Below are 18,366 nucleotides of genomic sequence, written 5' to 3' on the forward strand. Positions count from 1 at the left end.
TGTCTATATATGTGGATGGCGAGCTAAACCGAAATGGCCATGTATTCAATCGTGGATCTGGTGGCATTTCGGACAAAGGACACAGGTTTTCTTTAGAGAGATGGATTGTGGATTTTGCTCAATGGGAAAGTTTATTTCTGGAGCTTGACACATAAGTTGTGTTTTGGGAGCTGCTGGCTGTCTGCACTTGGGCTCTCTGTGTCTATGGACGGCTCGTTGGATGGTGTCTGTGGTGCTAGGGGAGTTTTCTATAGAGCCTTCTTGCGAGCTAAATTTAAATGTGACGCTTTGGTCATGGATCTGATCGCGGATCTGGGGTAATTCAGGAGAAGTCCCAGAGACAGGCTTTCTTTAGAGGGGTGGATTGTGGATTTTGATCAATGGGAGATTTTGTTTTTTTTATCTAAGGATCGATGTTGTCACAGTTGCTTCTTGCTGAAGAGGCATCAGCTAACGTTAGCCTGCTATAGCTAGCTATCCTCTATCTCCGTTTCTGTTTCTTTTTCTTTCTAGCTTTCAAAATAAGTGAGATAGATTGTGTTTGTGTGCTGCCATATGTCGATAACAGCTAAGATTGCCACTGGTATAGGCTAGTAAATATCCTAAAGCTAGCCAGCTAGACAGTGATAGCTGATAGCTCAAACCAGGGAGAGAGGGAGGAGAGAATACACTTTCTGTTTCATCTGCTGCTGGCATGATAACGTTCACTCAAATAGGTTTTTCCACATGTAATTGATTAAATTAGATTTTTATCCTATAAAGATTGCTATTGTGTAAATATGTTGTGAATAGTGTAGAAAAATCCTCACAGACGTGTTCCATACTTAAACACATCAGCTTATCATGTACAGTAGGCTCACCGTGTGAGTCATCAAAATTACCATCTTGCGTTCGGGCCTTTCCAGTAGTCTTCGTGGTTTTTATGTGTGGGGAGGCAAACATTTGTAAACTAACAACACATTTTTCAAGTTAGAACCCATGTATATTAGTTAATATACAGCACCAACTATATAAATATCTGATACAATAGGATCCATTATATGCTACTGGTCTGAAACAAGGGTATGTGTGTGTGTGTGCGTGTGTGCGTGCGTGCGTGTGTGCCTGCCTGTCTGTCTGTCTAAAAAATAAAAAACAGAAATACCTTGTTTACATAAGTGACATTCAGACCCTTTGCGATGAGCCTCGAAATTGAGATCAGGTACATCCTGTTCCCATTGATCATCCTTGAGATGTTTCTACAACTTGATTGGAGTCCACCTGTGGTACATTCAATTGATTGGACATGATTTGGAAAGGCACACACCTGTACACAAGGTCCCACAGTGAACAGTGCAGGTCAGAGCAAAAATCAAGCCATGAGTTCGAAGGAATTGTCTGTACAGCTCCGAGACAGGATTGCGTCGAAGCACAGATCTGGGGAAGGGTACCAAAAAATGTCTGCAGTATTGAAGGTTCCCAAGAACACAGTTGCCTCCATCATTCTTAAAAGGAAGAAGTTTGGAACCACCAAGAGTCTTCATAGAGCTGGCCTCCTGGCCAAACTGAGCAATCGGGGGAGGGCCTTGCTTGGTCAGGGAGGTGAACAAGAACCCGATGGTCACTCAGATAGAGCTCCAGAGTTCCTCTGAGGAGATGGGAGAACCTTCCAGAAGGACAACCATCTCTGCAGCACTCCACCAATCAGACCTTTATGGTAGTGCGGCCAGAGGGAAGCCTCTCCTCAGTAAAAGGCACATGACAGCCTGCTTGGATTTGCCAAAAGGCACCTAAAGACTCTCAGACCATGAGAAACAAGATTCTCTGGTCTGAATATACCAAGATTGAACTCTTTGGCCCGAATGCCAAGCGTCACTGGAGGAAAGCATGGTGGTGGCAGCATCATGCTGTGGGAATGTTTTTAAGCGGCAGAGACTGGGAGACTAGTCAGGATCGAGGCAAGGATGAACGGAGCAAAGTACAGAGAGATCCTTGATGAAAACCTGCTCCAGAGTGCTCAGGACCTCAGACTGGGGCGAAAGTTCACCTTCCAACAGGACAATGACCCTAAGCACACAGCCAAGACAATGCAGCTGTCCTTGAGTGGCCCAGCCAGAGCCCAGTCTTGAACTTGATTGAACATCTTTGGAGAGACTTGAAAATAGCTGTGCAGCGATGCTCCCCATCCAATATTACAGAGATTGAGAGGATCTGCAGAGAGAATGGGAGAAACTCCCCAAATACCGGTGTGCCAATCTTGTAGCGTCATACCCAAGAAGACTCAAGGATGTAATCGCTGCCAAAGGTGCTTCAACAAAGTGCTTTGTAAAGGACTTAGTTCTGTGGCTTAGTTAGTGAATTCTTATGTAAATGTGATATTTCAGGGGGGTTTTGTATATACATTTGCAAAAATGTCTAAAAGACTGTTTTTGCTTTGTCATTAAAGGGTATTGTGTGTAAATTGATGAGGACAAATGCAAATAAGACTGTAATATAACAAAAATATGAACAAAGTCAAGTGGTCTGAATACTTTCCGAATGCACTGTATGTGCAAATATAATCATGAGGTGTGAGGGTAATGATAATAAACATTACAGAAACTAGATTGCTATGAATTGCAACCATTAAAGGTCATGAACAGTCAACATCAGATTTTTTTTCAAACATCTTTTCAAACATCCTGTTGGTAGTTAGCCATGATAGAAACATTTATTTTCAGAATGACTGTTCAGGATATTTAAGCTATCATGCAATATGACACTGAGGATGGAATGTCTCACTAACTCATTCCTCATTCTCTGGAACATGTATGTAGCCAACAGTCTATTGCTCAATTGATCTAATGCATAGTTGAAGCTAGAAATCATTTAGAAAATATACCACCAGCATCATTACAATAAATACAGTACACCCCTACCCTCTCCCTCCTCCTTCCTCAAATCTGCCCCTCCCTTCTCTCTCTCTCTTACCTCATGTCTCATACAATGCCATGTTAATGTGTCACTCAAAGGTATGTTCCTGTCTTTTAACTGCCAGTTGAGTTGAGGTGGGGGTATATGCATGTCTACCCATGACAGACGATTCATTCCCCATGTCTATCTGTTCTTGGTTTAAACATTAACTCTGCGCCATCCAATGGATGCAGTCCCGTGCACAGATGCCCTAAGATTATTTTTATCTCTCCATCATATCTCCTTCTGAGCAGAATTACTTGATCATGAGGCTATATACTCATGCACCTTGCAAAATACAATAAGCATCAGTGTAGGCTATTACATTAAGAGACGTGCTTAACAACGCATCTTGATTCGTTCTTATTAAATGAAACAAGCGGCGCAGATGTGGATCACCAAGACTCCAACTGTCCAATATCACACGTCACAAGTTTGACAGCTTTAGATCGTCAAATCAGATTGCTTGGAGAGAGGGGATAGAGCTCAGGCTTTACTGCTACTGCAAAATTAAGATTAGTTATAGTCTACTTACTCACCTCCCCCAACCCACACAGCAGTTCTCCTTACAGGTTCGGAGCGTTCCCCGAGCCCCACACGCGCCCTACTCCGTGTGGCCCTACCTTCACCATGGTGAGTGTCTTGGTCACATAATTTGACAGTTAAACATGTATGTATGTCTTGTTGTCCATTTTCCTAATAATATGGACTTTATTGTTGTGTTAGTGTTCATCAGCGCATGGTGACCATGATGCGTATTTTTACGCACAGTGTTCACCGGCAATTTGGTGCATTTGCAGATTTGCATGTGACTCGTTTTGTAAATACATTTGATTCAAGTTTTGTAAAACAGCGTAGCCTACCTACAATGTGGACTGAAGTGCTGAGATTTTGTGAGCGGGAGTCATGATCGAGAATTTGCACAGTCTGGATAAGGCAGACGCAACAGGTAGATAGATAGATCATGTTGATCGCTATAACTCTCGAGGAACTTTATCCGTATATCACATTACGGCATGAGAAATTATGGATTGCTTGTGGCGTTGATATAATTATTCAGTTATATTTACATCTGATAGTGTGTTTATTCAATCTGACTGTAATTCACATCAAATAAGGATGTTGCATCTAAGCTTCATTGAAGCCAATTTATTTAATAGTTCCATGCTATAAAGTAAGAGACAGAGAGAGAGTTCACAATTTATCACCATTTATCACAATTAATCACATCTGTCTGCATTAGGTGATGGATTATTGTCACAATTGATCATTATGAATATGTTATAATATACAATTACGACTTTTATTGATAAACGTTCACTTTATTGATGAGGTATCCCTCCTGCCTATTTGTTTTACAGAGCACTGCCCTGACTTGTCAAGATCTGAGCTTTGTAGGGGGCCAACTCTACAACTGCCCTTACCCAGCCCCAACGTCGGCAGACAGTGTTGACGTTTCCACGGTGACTGTGGCCTCCTTTTGGGCCGCTGGTCCCCCGGACGACACAGCATGCCAGCACGAGCCAACACAGCGGGGTAAGTCTGTTGAAATTAAAATTTACTTCGCAGTGATATGCCAGGTTCAGCGTGAGCCTCCATGTGGCTGGCTCGTTTCTCACTGGAATTTTCCTCATTTGGATAGCAGATAGTAGGATTGATTTAAAATCACATCCCAAGGCTTCTGTTTATTTTTCTTCAAATTATTATTTTATTTTCTCTACTGTACACATTACTTACTCATTTAGGCCCAGCTATCACAGGCCTTTACTGCTATTTGCTGCAATTATTGTTGTATTTCTGATATTTAGGGCAATGTCTCTGTATTCTCTCCAAACTAGAACTCTACTCTTGCTTGGACTTTGGGACCTCTCGACCTGACCCAATCTGGACTGACCACCTGTCACCACATTTGCAGAGAAACAAGCAGGTAGCTATTTACACTAACAAAACTGGAGAGTTTCTTCAGGTGCTACCTGTGTGCAGGGGCATAGGTGTTACCTGTGTACAGGGGCAATTACATGTGCTACCTGTGTACAGGGGCATAGGAACAGGGGGACAGGGGGGACATCTCCCCCCAATGTTAGAAGCAGGTCAAATGCCCCCGATCTCAATAATAAAATAAATACAGCAATTCACAAGACTTAAAAAAAAAAAAAATTCTCACCAGATTCATTGAGGAACTTTTATTTTGAAAAGGCCTCTGCTGCTGGAATGTGAGTCACTTCCCCCACCTCCACTGACTGCTTCATTCTCACTCTCGGTTGATACAAGCATTGTGGCAGTGTGTGAGTGAGAGAAGAATCACTGTGCAGCACCACCATCATTTCACTTGGAAAAGTAATTGTTGTTGGCATCAACAAAGTACGTTTAAGTAAAAAGTGTACAAAAGGGCCGAATAATGGCGCTGGAGATGATGGCTACGTTTTACGTGCTCATAACCAACTGTGCTATTTTTTTTTGTTTGTTGTTTTTTTTACTTATTTTGTACATAATGTTGCTGCTGCCGTCTTTTATGACCAAAAATAACTTCTGGGCTTCAGAACAGCGATTACTCACCTCAAACTGGAAGAAGCTTTTTCCTTTAACGAGTCCGACACGAATGATATACTACTTTCTAGGGAACAGGCCCAAATCCCCATCATTTGCGTGAAAAAAAGGCAGATTAAAAGGGGACAGAGTCAGGCTGCCTTCTGAGAATTCGTAGGTGAGCAAGTAAACACCCACTTCCATCCGTTGTATTGGCCAATGTGCAATCATTGGTAAATAAAATTGATGAACTACAATCAAGATTAGCCTACCAACAGGACATTAAAAACTAATATTTTATGTTTCACGAGTCTTGGCTGAACGACAACACAGATAATATGGAGCTGGCGGGATTTTCCACGCACCGGCAAAACAGAGAAGCTACGTCTAGTAAGATGAGGGGTGGGGTTGTGTGTATATTTGTCAATAACAGCTGGTGCGCAATGTCTAATATTAACCATGCACCGGCAAAACAGAGAAGCTATGTCTGGTAAGACGAGGGGTGGGGTTGTGTGTCTATTTGTCAATAACAGCTGGTGCGCGATGTCTAATATTAAAGAAGGCTCGAGGTATTGCTCGCCTGAGGTAGGGTACCTTATAATAAGCTGTCGACAACACTATCTACCAAGAGAGTTCTTATTTATATTATTCGTAGCCATCTATTTACCACCAAAAACCGATGCTGGCACTAAGAACACACTCAACCAACTTTATAAGGCCAAAAGCAAACAAGAAAATGCTCATCCAGTGGCGGCAATCCTAGTGGCCGGGGACTTTAATGCAGGCAAACTTAAATCCGTTTTACCTCATTTCTACCAGCATGTCACATGTGCAAACAGAGGAAAAAAGACTAGACCACCTTTACTTCTCACACAGAGATGCATACAAAGCTCTCCCCCGCCCTCCACTTGGCAAATATGACCATAATTCTATCCTCCTGATTTCTGCTTACAAGCAAAAACCTAAATCAGGAAGTACCAGTGACTCGCTCAATATGGAAGTGGTCAGATGACGCGGATGTTACGCTACAGGACCATTTTGCTAGCACAGACTGGAATAAGTTTACGGATTCATCCAATGGCATTGAGGAGTATACCTCAATGCCACCTCAAATCAAATCAAACTTTATTTGTCAAATGCACCGAATACAAATTAAATTAAATGTATTTATATAGCCCTTCTTACATCAGCTGATATCTCAAAGTGCTGAAACCCAGCCTAAAACCCCAAACAGCAGGCAATGCAGATGTAGAAGCACGGTGGCTAGGAAAAACTCCCCAGAAAGGCCAAAACTTAGGAAGAAACAAAGAGAGGAACCAGGCTATGAGGGGTGGCCAGTGCTCTTCTGGCTGTGCCAGGTGGAGATTATAACAGAACATGGCCAAGATGTTCAAATGTTCATAAATGACCAGCATGGTCAAATAATAATAATCACAGTAGTTGTTGAGGGTGCAACAGGTCAGCACCTCAGGAGTAAATGTCAGTGGCTTTTCATAGCTGATCATTGAGAGTATCTCTACTGCTCCTGCTGTCTCTAGAGAGTTGAAAACAGCAGGTCTGGGACAGGTAGCACGTCCAGTGAACAGGTCAGGGTTCCATAGCAGAACAGTTGAAACTGGAGCAGCAGCACGGCCAAGCGGACTGGGGACAGCAAGGAGTCATCATGCCAGTTAGTCCTGAGGCATGGTCCTAGGGCTCAGGTCCTCTGAGAGAGAGAAAGAAAGAAAGAGAGAAAGAAAGAAAGAGAGAATTAGAGAGAGCATACTTAAATTCACACAGGACATCGGATAAGACAGGAGAAATACTCCAGATATAACAGACTGACCCTAGCACCCCGACACGTAAACTACTGCAGCATAAATACTGGAGGCTGAGACCGGAGGGGTCAGGAGACATTGTGGCCCCATCCGATGATACCCCCGGACAGGGCCAAACAGGCAGGATATAACCCCACCCACTTTGCCAAAGCACAGCCCCTACACCACTAAAGGGATATCATCAACCACCAACTTACCATCCTGAGACTAGGCCGAGTATAGCCCACAAAGATCAATGCCACGGCAAGGGGGGGCGCCAACCCAGACAGGAAGACCACGTTAGTGACTCAACCCACTCAAGTGACGCACCCCTCCTAGGGACGGCATGGAAGAGCACCAGTAAGCCAGTGACTCAGCCCCTGTAATAGGGTTAGAGGCAGAGAATCCCAGTGGAGAGAAGGGAACCGGCCAGGCCGAGACAGCAAGGTTCCGTTCACCTTCACCTGGGCCAGACTACACTCAATCATAGAACCTACTGAAGAGATGAGTCTTCAATAAAGACTTAAAGGTTGAGACCGAGTCTGCGTCTCTCATATTGGTAGTGAGACCATGTTATTAAGGGAATTTTTTATCAATAATGACTAATTATGTATACATTTCAATCAGAACTGATTAATCAGAATACTATTATATTACTGTATATGTATGAATTTTCTTTATAATCCTAGTACTGAATATAATGTGTGTAAATATAATCAAGAATTAGAACAATGACTGTCTGTTCCTTGGTAGAAATGAATTAACTATATCGCCAGGCTGGCTAGAATGCTTATCTACACATGCTGACTGACCTTGGCTCTAGACGATGTGGGAAGGCTTGAGAACTATACAGCCTTTGGAACAGTTAGAAAACGCTGACGTCATTTTCAGTTTATTACCTGTGGTAAAATGTATCATGGGCAGTACTCTCGAGAATACATGCAGCTGGTTGATTTCAAAGACTGGTCTCTGTCCATTTTATACAAATAAGAGTCTTACAAATTCTTATGAATTGACAGAGTGTTTAATTTTGATTGGGTATTAAAACATAGAGGAATTTAATTCCTGTAACAGACCATTCCATAAAAATGGAGCTCTATAGGAGAAAGCCCTGCCTCCAGCTGTTTGCTTAGAAATTCTAGGGACAATCTTGTGACCGTAGCGTACGTGTAGGTATGTACGGCAGGACCAAATCGGAAAGATGGGTAGGAGCAAGCCCATGTAATGCTTGGTAGGTTAGCAGTAAAACCTTGAAATCAGCTCTTGCCTTAACAGGAAGCCAGTGTAGGGAGGCTAGCACTGGAGTAATATGATCACATTGTTTGGTTCTAGTCAGGATTCTAGCAGCCATATTTAGCACTAACTGAAGTTTATTTAGTGCTTTATCCAGGTAGCCGGAAAGTGAAGTGACGAAAGTGACGAAAGCATGGATACATTTTTCTGCATCATTTTTGGACAGAAAATGTAGGATTTTTGCAATGTTACGTAGATGGAAAAAAACTGTTCTTGAAACAGTCTTGATATGTTCGTCAAAAGAGAGATCAGGGTCCAGAGTAACGCCAAGGCCCTTCACAGTTTTATTTGAGACGACTGTACAACCATCAAGATTAATTGTCAGATTCAACAGAAGTTATCTTTGTTTCTTGGGACCTAGAACAATCATCTCTGTTTTGTCCGAGTTTGAAAGTAGAACGTTTGCAGCCATCCACTTGCTTATGTCTGAAACACAGGCCTACAGTGAAGGCAATTTTGGGGCTTCACCATGTGTCATTGAAATGTACAGCTATGTGTCACCCGCATAGCAGTGAAAGTTAACATTATGTTTCCAAATGACATCACCAAGAGGTAAAATATATAGTGAAAACAATAGTGGTCCTAAAACGAAACCTTTAGGAATACCGACATTTACAGTTGAAACCATCCACAGAGACAAACTGATATCTTTCCGACAGATAAGATCTAAACCAGGCCAGAACTTGTCTGTGTAGATCAATTTGGCCTTCCTATTTCTCCAAAAGCATGTGTGATCGATGGCAGCACTAAGCAGCACTAAGGTCTAGGACCACGAGGACAAATGCAGAGCCTCGGTCTGACGCCATTAAAAGGTAATTTACCATGTTCACAAGTGCAGTCTCAGTGCAATGATGGGGTCTAAAACCAGACTGAAGCATTTCGTATACATTGTTTGTCTTCAGAATACAACAAGTGTAGACCTTACCGTGAAATGCTTACTTAGAAGCTTTAAACCAACAGTGCAGTTCAAGAAGAGTTAAGAAAATATTTACCAAATTAACTAAAGTAAAAAATAAAAAAATAAAAAAAGTTACACAGTAATACTCAGTTTTATGCTCGCTTCGAGGCAAGCAACACTGAAGCATGCATGAGAGCACCAGCTGTTCTGGACGCCTGTGTGATAACGCTCTCGATAGCCGATGTGAGTAAGACCTTTAAACAAGTCAACGTTCACAAAGCCGCGGGGCCAGACAGATTACCAGGACGTGCACTCAAAGCATGCGCGGACCAACTAGCAAGTGTCTTCACTGACATTTTCAACCTCTCCCTGACAGAGTCTGTAATACCTACATGTTTCAAGCAAAATCTGGACCCCTACAAGTCAGCCGGGCAAGACAATCTGGACCCTCTCTTTCTAAAATTATCTGCCAAAATTGTTGCAACCCCTATTACTAGCCTGTTCAACCTCTCCTTCGAAAAGTCTGAGATCCCTAAAGATTGAAAAGCTGCCGCGGTCATCCCCCTCTTCAAAGGGTGAGACACTCTAGACCCAAACTGCTACAGACCTATATCTATCCTACTCTGCCTTACTAAGGTCTTCGAAAGTCAAGTTAACAAACAGATTACTGACCATTTAGAATCCTACCGTACCTTCTCCGCTATTCAATCTGGTTTCCGAGCTGGTCATGGCTGCACCTCAGCCACGCTCAATCAAGGTTCTAAACAATATCATAACCGCCATCGATAAGAGACAATACTGTGCAGCCGTATTCATCGACCTAGCCAAGGCTTTCGACTCTGTCAATCACCACATTCTTATCGGCAGACTCAACAGCCTTGGTTTCTCACATGACTGAGTGGTTCACAAACTACTTCTCTGATAGAGTTCAGTGTGTTAAATCGGAGGGGCCTGCTGTCCGGACATCTGGCAGTCTCTATGGGGTGCCACAGGGTTCATTTCTCGGGCCAACTCTCTCCTCTGTATACATCAATGATGTCGCTCTTGCTGCTGGTGATTCTCTGATCCACCTCTACGCAGACGACACCATTCTGTATAGTTCTGGCCCTTCTTTGAGCACTGTGTTAACTAACCTCCAGACGAGCTTCAATGCCATACAACTCTACCTAGGTGTATGGTTAGACTGTAAACTCTTCTTCCAGACTCACATTAAGCATCTCCAATCCAAAATTAAATTTAGAATCGGCTTCCTATTTCACTCATGCTGCCAAACATACCGTCGTAAAACTGACTATCCTAACGATCCTCGACTTCGGCGATGTCATTTACAAAATAGCCCCCAACACTCTACTCAGCAAATTGGAGGCAGTCTATCACAGTGTCATCCCTTTTGTCACCAAAGCCCCATATACTACCCACCACTGAGACCTGTATGCTCTCGTTGGCTGGCCCTCGCTTCATACTCGTCGCCAAACCAGCTGGCTCCAGGTCGTCTACAAGTCTTTTCTGGGTAAAGCCCCGCCTTATCACAGCTCACTGGTCACCATAGCAGCACCCACCCATAGCACGCGCTCCAGCAGGTACATTTCACTAGTCACCCCCAAAGCCAATTCCTCCTTTGGCCGCCATTCCTTCCAGTTCTCTGCTGCCAATGACTGGAACGAACTGCAAAAATCACTGAAGCTGGAGACTCATATCTCCCTCACTAACTTTAAGCACCAGCTGTCAGAGCAGCTCACAGATCACTGCACCTGTACATAGCCCATCTGTAATTGCCCATCCAACTACCTCATCCCCATACTGTATTTTGTTTTTTTGGTCCTTTGCACCCCAGTATCTCTACTTGCACCTTCATCTTCTGCACATCTATCACTCCAGTGTTTAATTGCTATATTGTAATTACTTCGCCACTATGGCCTATTTATTGCCTTATCTTTACCTCATTTGCACACACTGTATGTAGACTACTGTATCATTAACTGTATGTTTGTTTATTCCATGTGTAACTCTGTGTTGTTGTATGTGTCAAACTGCTTTGCTTTATCTTGGCCATCTCGCAGTTGTAAATGAGAACTTGTTCTCAACTAGCCTACCTGGTTATATCAAGGTTAAATAAAAAAAATAAAAAAGGTCTACACTTGTTGTATTCGGCGCATTTGACAAAGTTTGATTTGATTAGTATGAATGTGAATAAACTTTGATATGTTGGAACGAACATGAGCTTTCTCCTGGGTAGTAGCTAGTTCGAATTTACATTTAAGGTTTTAGTCATTTTTGTTGTGTCATGTTTTATCTAACTAGCTAACGCTAGGTTTAATCCAACTAGCTAACTTCTGGTTGTGTGAAAAACTGATAGTTAGTCTAGGCAGCTATCTAAACATGTAGTAATCATGGCCGAATAACGACCTCCAGGTGGCCCCCATTGATTTTGCTAGTCACTTTTTCTCAGATATCATTAAAATGACAAAAGTCATGGCAAAATGTGTAGAATTGCAGGAAATTAGCTTTAAAACCACAAACATTGTTTCTCCACCTCATTGCAAAATGGGTAGAATTGCAGGAAATGTGTGATAACAAAATGTGTCGAATTGCAGGAAATTCACTTTAAAACCAAATTTTTTCATTTTGCCGTCAAGAGTGGGGCCACTAAAATGGATTTTTCATCATCATCTTCTTCTTCTTCTTCTTCTTCTTCTTCAAATGAGTAAATAAAATAATGAATATATAATTTGTACTGTAGATACTTACACATTTGTCTTTTATTTTCCTAAGCTTCAAGACACGTTGATACAGAGAGAGGGGGAACTGGCAAGACTGCATGAGGAAAATAACAAACTCAAAGAATTCTTAAACTCTTCATTTGTGAAAACGTTGGAGGAAAAAACAAAGGTAATTACTTCATAATCAAAGATTATTCATGACTGATTGATTGATTCATTTCAGCTGAATGTATCTCTAGTTATCCCTAAATGTAGCATAATAAGTGTGCCCTTTGTAAAGCCCAATTTCCCAGTATATAGAGGTGTAGTTTCTCTCAAACAGCCTCCTTACTTGTGTTCCTCCTTTTCCATAGAGACTTCTCTCTGCTCAGAGTGGCGATAGGAGGAGGAACCGGAAGCGGAATTCCGAAATCCAGAATCTGCATGGTGTTGGAGAATTCCGGAACCTCAGTGCCAGTCAGCTTCTCCTTGGTTCTCAGGTGAAACGGACCTGCCGGAACTTGTCCCTGCAGTTCTGTTCAGAAGAGGAGCTAGCCAGCACCCCACCTGTGGACCTGTGGATCCTGCAGACCTTGGGCCTGAAGGACGAGGACACCATCGATACAACATCCACTGAATACAGCTTTAACTCCTCCATTGACTCCCTCACCAAATGCAGCACCATCACAGACTCCTCTGGTGACTACTGCCAAACAACCGATCATAAATCCACCGCTTATGACACACCTACTGATGGCCCTGGTCATGGTGCCAGTGTAGGACTGTACACTGATTACTGCTTTAACACCAACAGTGACTACAGTGTCTCTACAGACTCCGTCTCTAACTTCACTGGAACTGTGCCCTCTACTCCATACAGCCCTAGCATAGAAGTCACCCCCAATTTCCAGGCCACCCCTTATGAAGCCCCACTGCCCCAATTAGTCAACACTCTCTCGTCAATTGACCCAATACAGCCATTCAGGCCCATCTTAGCCTCCTCTCCCAACCTGTCTCAGGACAGTAGTCCAGGGCTGTACCACACTCCCAGCCCTCACTACCGTAGCCCCTCCAGTCCTGTAGGGGGTGATGTGACGACTCAGTACCCTGAACTGTCTACCCCTCGTGGCCGGACAGAGCTAGCTTTCAGCATGTCCCTAAACCCTTCCAGCAGCGTCAGACTCAAGACACACAGCTTTCCTCAGGGACAGGCCTTCGTCCGCAAGGACACCCTGGGAGGCTGGAACTTCACCTGGGTCCCCAAACAAGGCCCATAAGCCTCATTTATATCCTACGGACAGACGCAAGACCTACAATAAGCTATGCAAAATAGCGACCCTGCGTAGTTGCGTAGCAAGAGTAAGCAAACGTGCAGCCCCGTGATTTGTAACAAGATACAAATAACTAGACGCAAATACGCAGGATCGCCATTTTGCGTAGGTAACTATGTTTGTGCATAGGCCTGAAGGAAAAGCATAAGAGGTGCTAATCCAAAGGACGATGGATAACTTGCTGTTCTGAAAGAGAGAATGACTGCCACAGAGACAATTGCCCTTGTTGCGATAAAACACTGTTAACCATAGAAAAGTAAAACACTGCCCTGTACCCTTCAGCTGCATACACATAACTGGAAAAAACAGCCTTAAAGCAGCAGTGCAGTTTGGCAAAGTCACACTGCCTAGTACTTACAGCCTTGAGCACTTTGAACACTTCACCTGTACTGTAGAATAACAACACGAAGTTTACAGATAGTAAACAGGTTGTAAAATGTAGCCTGTAGAAGTTGATCAAATTTACCTCTAAGCTATAACAATGTTATTAATGAGACATTAATAAGACAGCTGCCTGACAAAAGTGCCCGACAGAAGTCTACTAGTTTAATTTGAATGTGTAAATAATCCTACTACATATTAACCCTACTTTGAGTGTTAATGACGTTATAGGGAACAGAGTTTTTCTTAGTCAGTTCAAATGGTCAGTGAAAACTTGTGATGCTAGCAATCAGGGCTCAATCAAATATGGCACAGCATCTGACCAGTACCCAAGGACACGCTCCCTAGATTTACACCATGGATACACTAATTTGACCAAAAGTATGTGGACGCTGATCGTCAAACATCTCATTCCAAAATCATGGGGATTAATGTGGAGTGGGTCTCCCTTTTGCTGCTATAACAGCCTCCGCTCTTCTGGGAAGGCTTTCCACTAGACGTTGGAACATTGTTGCGGGGACTTGCTTCCATTCAGTCACGAGCATTAGTGAGGATGGGCACTGATGTTGAGCGATTAGGCCTGGCTCGCAGTCGGCGTTCCAATTCATCCCAAAGGTGTTCGATGGGGTTGAGGTCAGGGCTTTACACCACTCCAGCAAGCTTTACACCACTCCAGCCGTGACTTGGCATTGCGCATGGTGATCTTAGGCTGTGTGCGTTTACTCGGCCATGGAAACCCATTTCATGACGAACAGTTCTTGTGCTGATGTTGCTTCCAGAGGCATTTTTGGAACGCGGTGGTGAGTGTTGCAACCGAGGACAGACGTTGTTGCTCCTGTACGTTTCCACTTCACAATAACAGCCCTTACAGTTGAACGAAGCAGCTCCGGCAGGGCAGAAATTTGACAAGCTGACTTGTTGGAAAGGTGGCATCCTATGACATTGCCATGTTGAAAGTCACTGAGCTCTTCAGTAAGGCCATTCTACTGCCAATGCTTGTCTATGGAGATTGCATGGCTGTGTGCTCGATTTTATACACCTGTCAGCAACAAGTGTGGCTGAAATAGCTGAATCCAGCAATTTGAAAGGGTGTCCACATACTTTTGTATATATAGTGTATCTATGGTGTATAGGGAGCTTTTCCTGCTGTTTGAAAAAAAACCTGGTCCTACTGAAAGCGTTTTACACACTGCCGACAAAAACTAGAGTAAAATGTGCCCTTCCAGTCACTACAAACCCCTGTAATACACTGTCTCTTGAGTTTATATGTACACAATGTGATTTTATAATTTTGTAAGTTGACCTGAGTTTGTGATCAAAAAAAGAAATACTGATTAGCAATTTTTCTGTGAATTTTGTTCCACATACTTTGACATAATCTATTTTAAACCCAGTTTGATCACATTTCACACGCTTTTTTGAAACCCTTTATCCCATGATGGTGATGGTTTTAGATTTAGCCACTGTACAAGAGTGGTCTTCACAGGACCAGTGGAATCCGCATCTTTTCATTGCTCAACCCCTTTAAAACATTTTTGTGGATATGATTCCTTTTCTCTCTTGAACCTTTTTTCATATGGCTCATTGGCTAATTATCATGTCTTGTAGGCAGTACGTGTGTTTGAACTGCATCAATGCTGAACAAGCTGAGTAAAAATGTTGTCATAAGACTAGTTTGAGAACCAATAGATTGCCACAAGACAAGTCGTCTGAAACTTAATGGCATAAGGATGGAACAAAGTCCTTGGACTTCAGATTGAGATATAGTCACACCAAGCCAACCATTTTTTGTGAAGGAATGGTTCAGTCTAATTATTGGATAGAACAGACATATAGAGAAACAATAGAGCAGACAGTGTGCAGAAATAGCAGTGGGCTCGATTCGAACCCATGCTGCAGCGTTATATCTGATCAGAAGGAGTCTGCCTAGACAGCTAGACCACCCTAGGCCACACCCAGCCAACCTTGTTACAGGGATGACCTGCCATGCTACATTAACTAAGCTCACTCCGGCACCTGTCTCTCCACACTTTCCAGGAGCTTTTTGTTCCCCTTTAATAAAAAACAAAAGACGACCAGCAGCTCCTGGGAGAGATACCCACCCTGATCCGCCCACCAAGGTAACGATGGGCTACATCCCCTGGGGTGGAAAGACGGGATACACCCCCCCCTCTCGGGCTCCCTTGAGAGCTTACGGAGTCTGAGGGAAAGTTCAGTCTCAGAGTTAGCCATGGTGGTGCATGAGCGAGTGGTCTATCCATAATGACAAGGTAAAGCCCCTACAGATGTCCACCAGATTGGGTTGGTAAGATCTAATAAAGGTAGACAGACCCTGAGACAGGAGGCTTGGCTGGTGAACCCACGGTCGGTCCTCTTTTTCTGGGCTAAGTGTCGGGGAGGCAAAGGGGTCATTAAGTGGGCCTACCCTGCTGAAACTCAATATGGCCCGAGTGTTTCTGAGGGGATCGTATTGTTTATTCTCACCCAGCTGACAGCCTTGCTAGCTGCTCAAACTATCATCATCGCTGGCATATATTACACGTCTAGGGGGAATGGAAAGACTGACGTTAGTGAGAGTCACGTATACAAATGTACCTATGGCAGGTGTTCTTAAATGGAGAGAATTAAGTGAACAGTTCGGCCCTCTATTACCTAACAATCCTTCGACAAGAAAGTTTAGTTAGACACTGACGGACGGTTTCCCGGATACAGATTAAGCCTTGTCCTTGTCCTGGTAATCTCAGCTAACCCAGAACTAAAATCGTGCATAATTTGGTCAGCTGTGTGATTAAGTTCTGGGTCTATTCATGTTAGAAATTGAGAGTTCCAGTTTGCAAAGTCTCCACCCTCGCAAAAGGAAACTCTCAGGCAAAGCCCAAAGAGGGGATGGACCTACCTAAATTTGTCCAATAAGAAACTTTGTTTTTGTTGGATTTCTTTCCCCTACAATATGCACTAATGAATACACCCCAGGTTTCACAGTGCAACAACCAACACTAGCAGGGTAGGGTAGAGTAGTGGTGAATAAAAGGGGGAGTGCAGGGAATTAGGAATGGCGGTGAACTGGAAATAGGGGTCCAGATAGCAGGTGCAGGTGGCTGATATAGTGAAGTGGAGAGGGATGCATACATTTGGTTTATGGTCGGACTAATGTAACCTACATACTGTAACACAGGTGGTTTGGTGATCAGGTTCGTCTGAGACCTGATGAAAAGTTGTACTAGCTCCCCGAGGCAATTCCCTAAACTTTGGCTAAGGGGGCTGATATGCTCTTCTGGTGTGCAGGAAACCCAGGTTCAAACCCTATTGGTCACAATAGGATAAGGCTTTATGATGTAACCACACACTCCTCTACACAGTCCTCCCTCATATCCACAGGGGGCAGCAGTGAGTTGAGCCTGCTACCAAACCCAATCCACTCACTCCAGCAAAAGATGGATCTGCACTTGATCATGCTCCTTCTCAGTGGAAGCCCCATGGTATGTGGGCAGGGGTAGACTACTGAGGTTGTATCTTTCTATGATTGGAATACAGTCGTTTAGTATGACTGTTGTGACCACTGCTGCATACTGCATACATGAGTGATCCTTACTATCTGTGTGGTTTACTCAGTAGAACAAGGTGAGTGTAACATTAACAATGGGCCCCCAGTGGCTCCAACCACAAACATACTGGCCCACTACTCATTAACCTTTAATGAGCTGTCAAAGTGGATGCGTCGTCCCCCTAGACACCATACACACTCACACCACCATCACCACCACCAGATCATTAGTTTTGTCTAATCTTGATTATTGTCCAGTCGTGTGGTCCAGTGCTGCAAGGAAAGACCTAGTTAAGCTGCAGCTGGCCCAGAACAAAGCGGCACGTTTTTCTCTTAATTGTAATCAGAGTGCTGATATAATTACTATACATGCCAGTCTCTCTTGGCTAAGATTTGAGGAGAGACTGACTGCATCACTTCTTCTTTTTATAAGAAACATCAATGTGTTGAAAATCCCAAATTGTTTGCATAGTCAACAACACACAGCTCTGACACACACACTTATTCCACCAGACATGCCATCAAAGGTCTTTTCACAGTCCCCAAATCCAGAACAAATTCAAGAAAGCATACAGCATTATATAGAGCCCTAATTGCATGGAACGTCCTTCCATCTCATATTGCTCAAATAAACAGCAAACCTGGTTTAAAAAATGGTTTTTACCTTTATTTAACTAGGCAAGTCAGTTAAGAACAAATTCTTATTTTCAATGACAGCGGGCTAACTGCCTTGTTCAGGGGCAAAACAACAGATTTTTACCTTGTCGGCTGGGGGATTCGATCTTGCAACCTTTCGATTACTAGTCCAACACTATAATCACTAGGCTACCTGCCACCCTAGATAAAGCAACACCTCATGGCACAACGCCTCTCCCCTATTTGACCTAGATAGTTTGTGTGTATGCATTGATATGTAGGCTACGTGTGCCTTTTTTATTTTAATTGATGTAGTTCTGTCCTTGAGCTG

General features: G+C 43.3%; 1 protein-coding gene across 1 annotated transcript; it reads left to right on the forward strand.

Annotated features, from left to right (window-relative positions):
- The first annotated feature begins 3,459 nt into the window (after positions 1 to 3,459).
- Positions 3,460 to 15,192, forward strand: gmnc (geminin coiled-coil domain containing). The gene is made up of 5 exons (XM_021587204.3): positions 3,460 to 3,564; positions 4,293 to 4,467; positions 4,770 to 4,858; positions 12,217 to 12,333; positions 12,518 to 15,192. The coding sequence occupies exons 1-5, from the start codon at positions 3,562 to 3,564 to the stop codon at positions 13,418 to 13,420; spliced, it is 1,287 nt and encodes a 428-aa protein (XP_021442879.1). The 5' UTR covers positions 3,460 to 3,561; the 3' UTR covers positions 13,421 to 15,192.
- Positions 15,193 to 18,366: the final 3,174 nt, after the last annotated feature.

Source organism: Oncorhynchus mykiss, chromosome 27 (genome assembly GCF_057628025.1).
Source record: "Oncorhynchus mykiss isolate SJ-2025 chromosome 27, ASM5762802v1, whole genome shotgun sequence".
In the NCBI taxonomy this organism is placed as follows: Eukaryota; Metazoa; Chordata; class Actinopteri; order Salmoniformes; family Salmonidae; genus Oncorhynchus; species Oncorhynchus mykiss.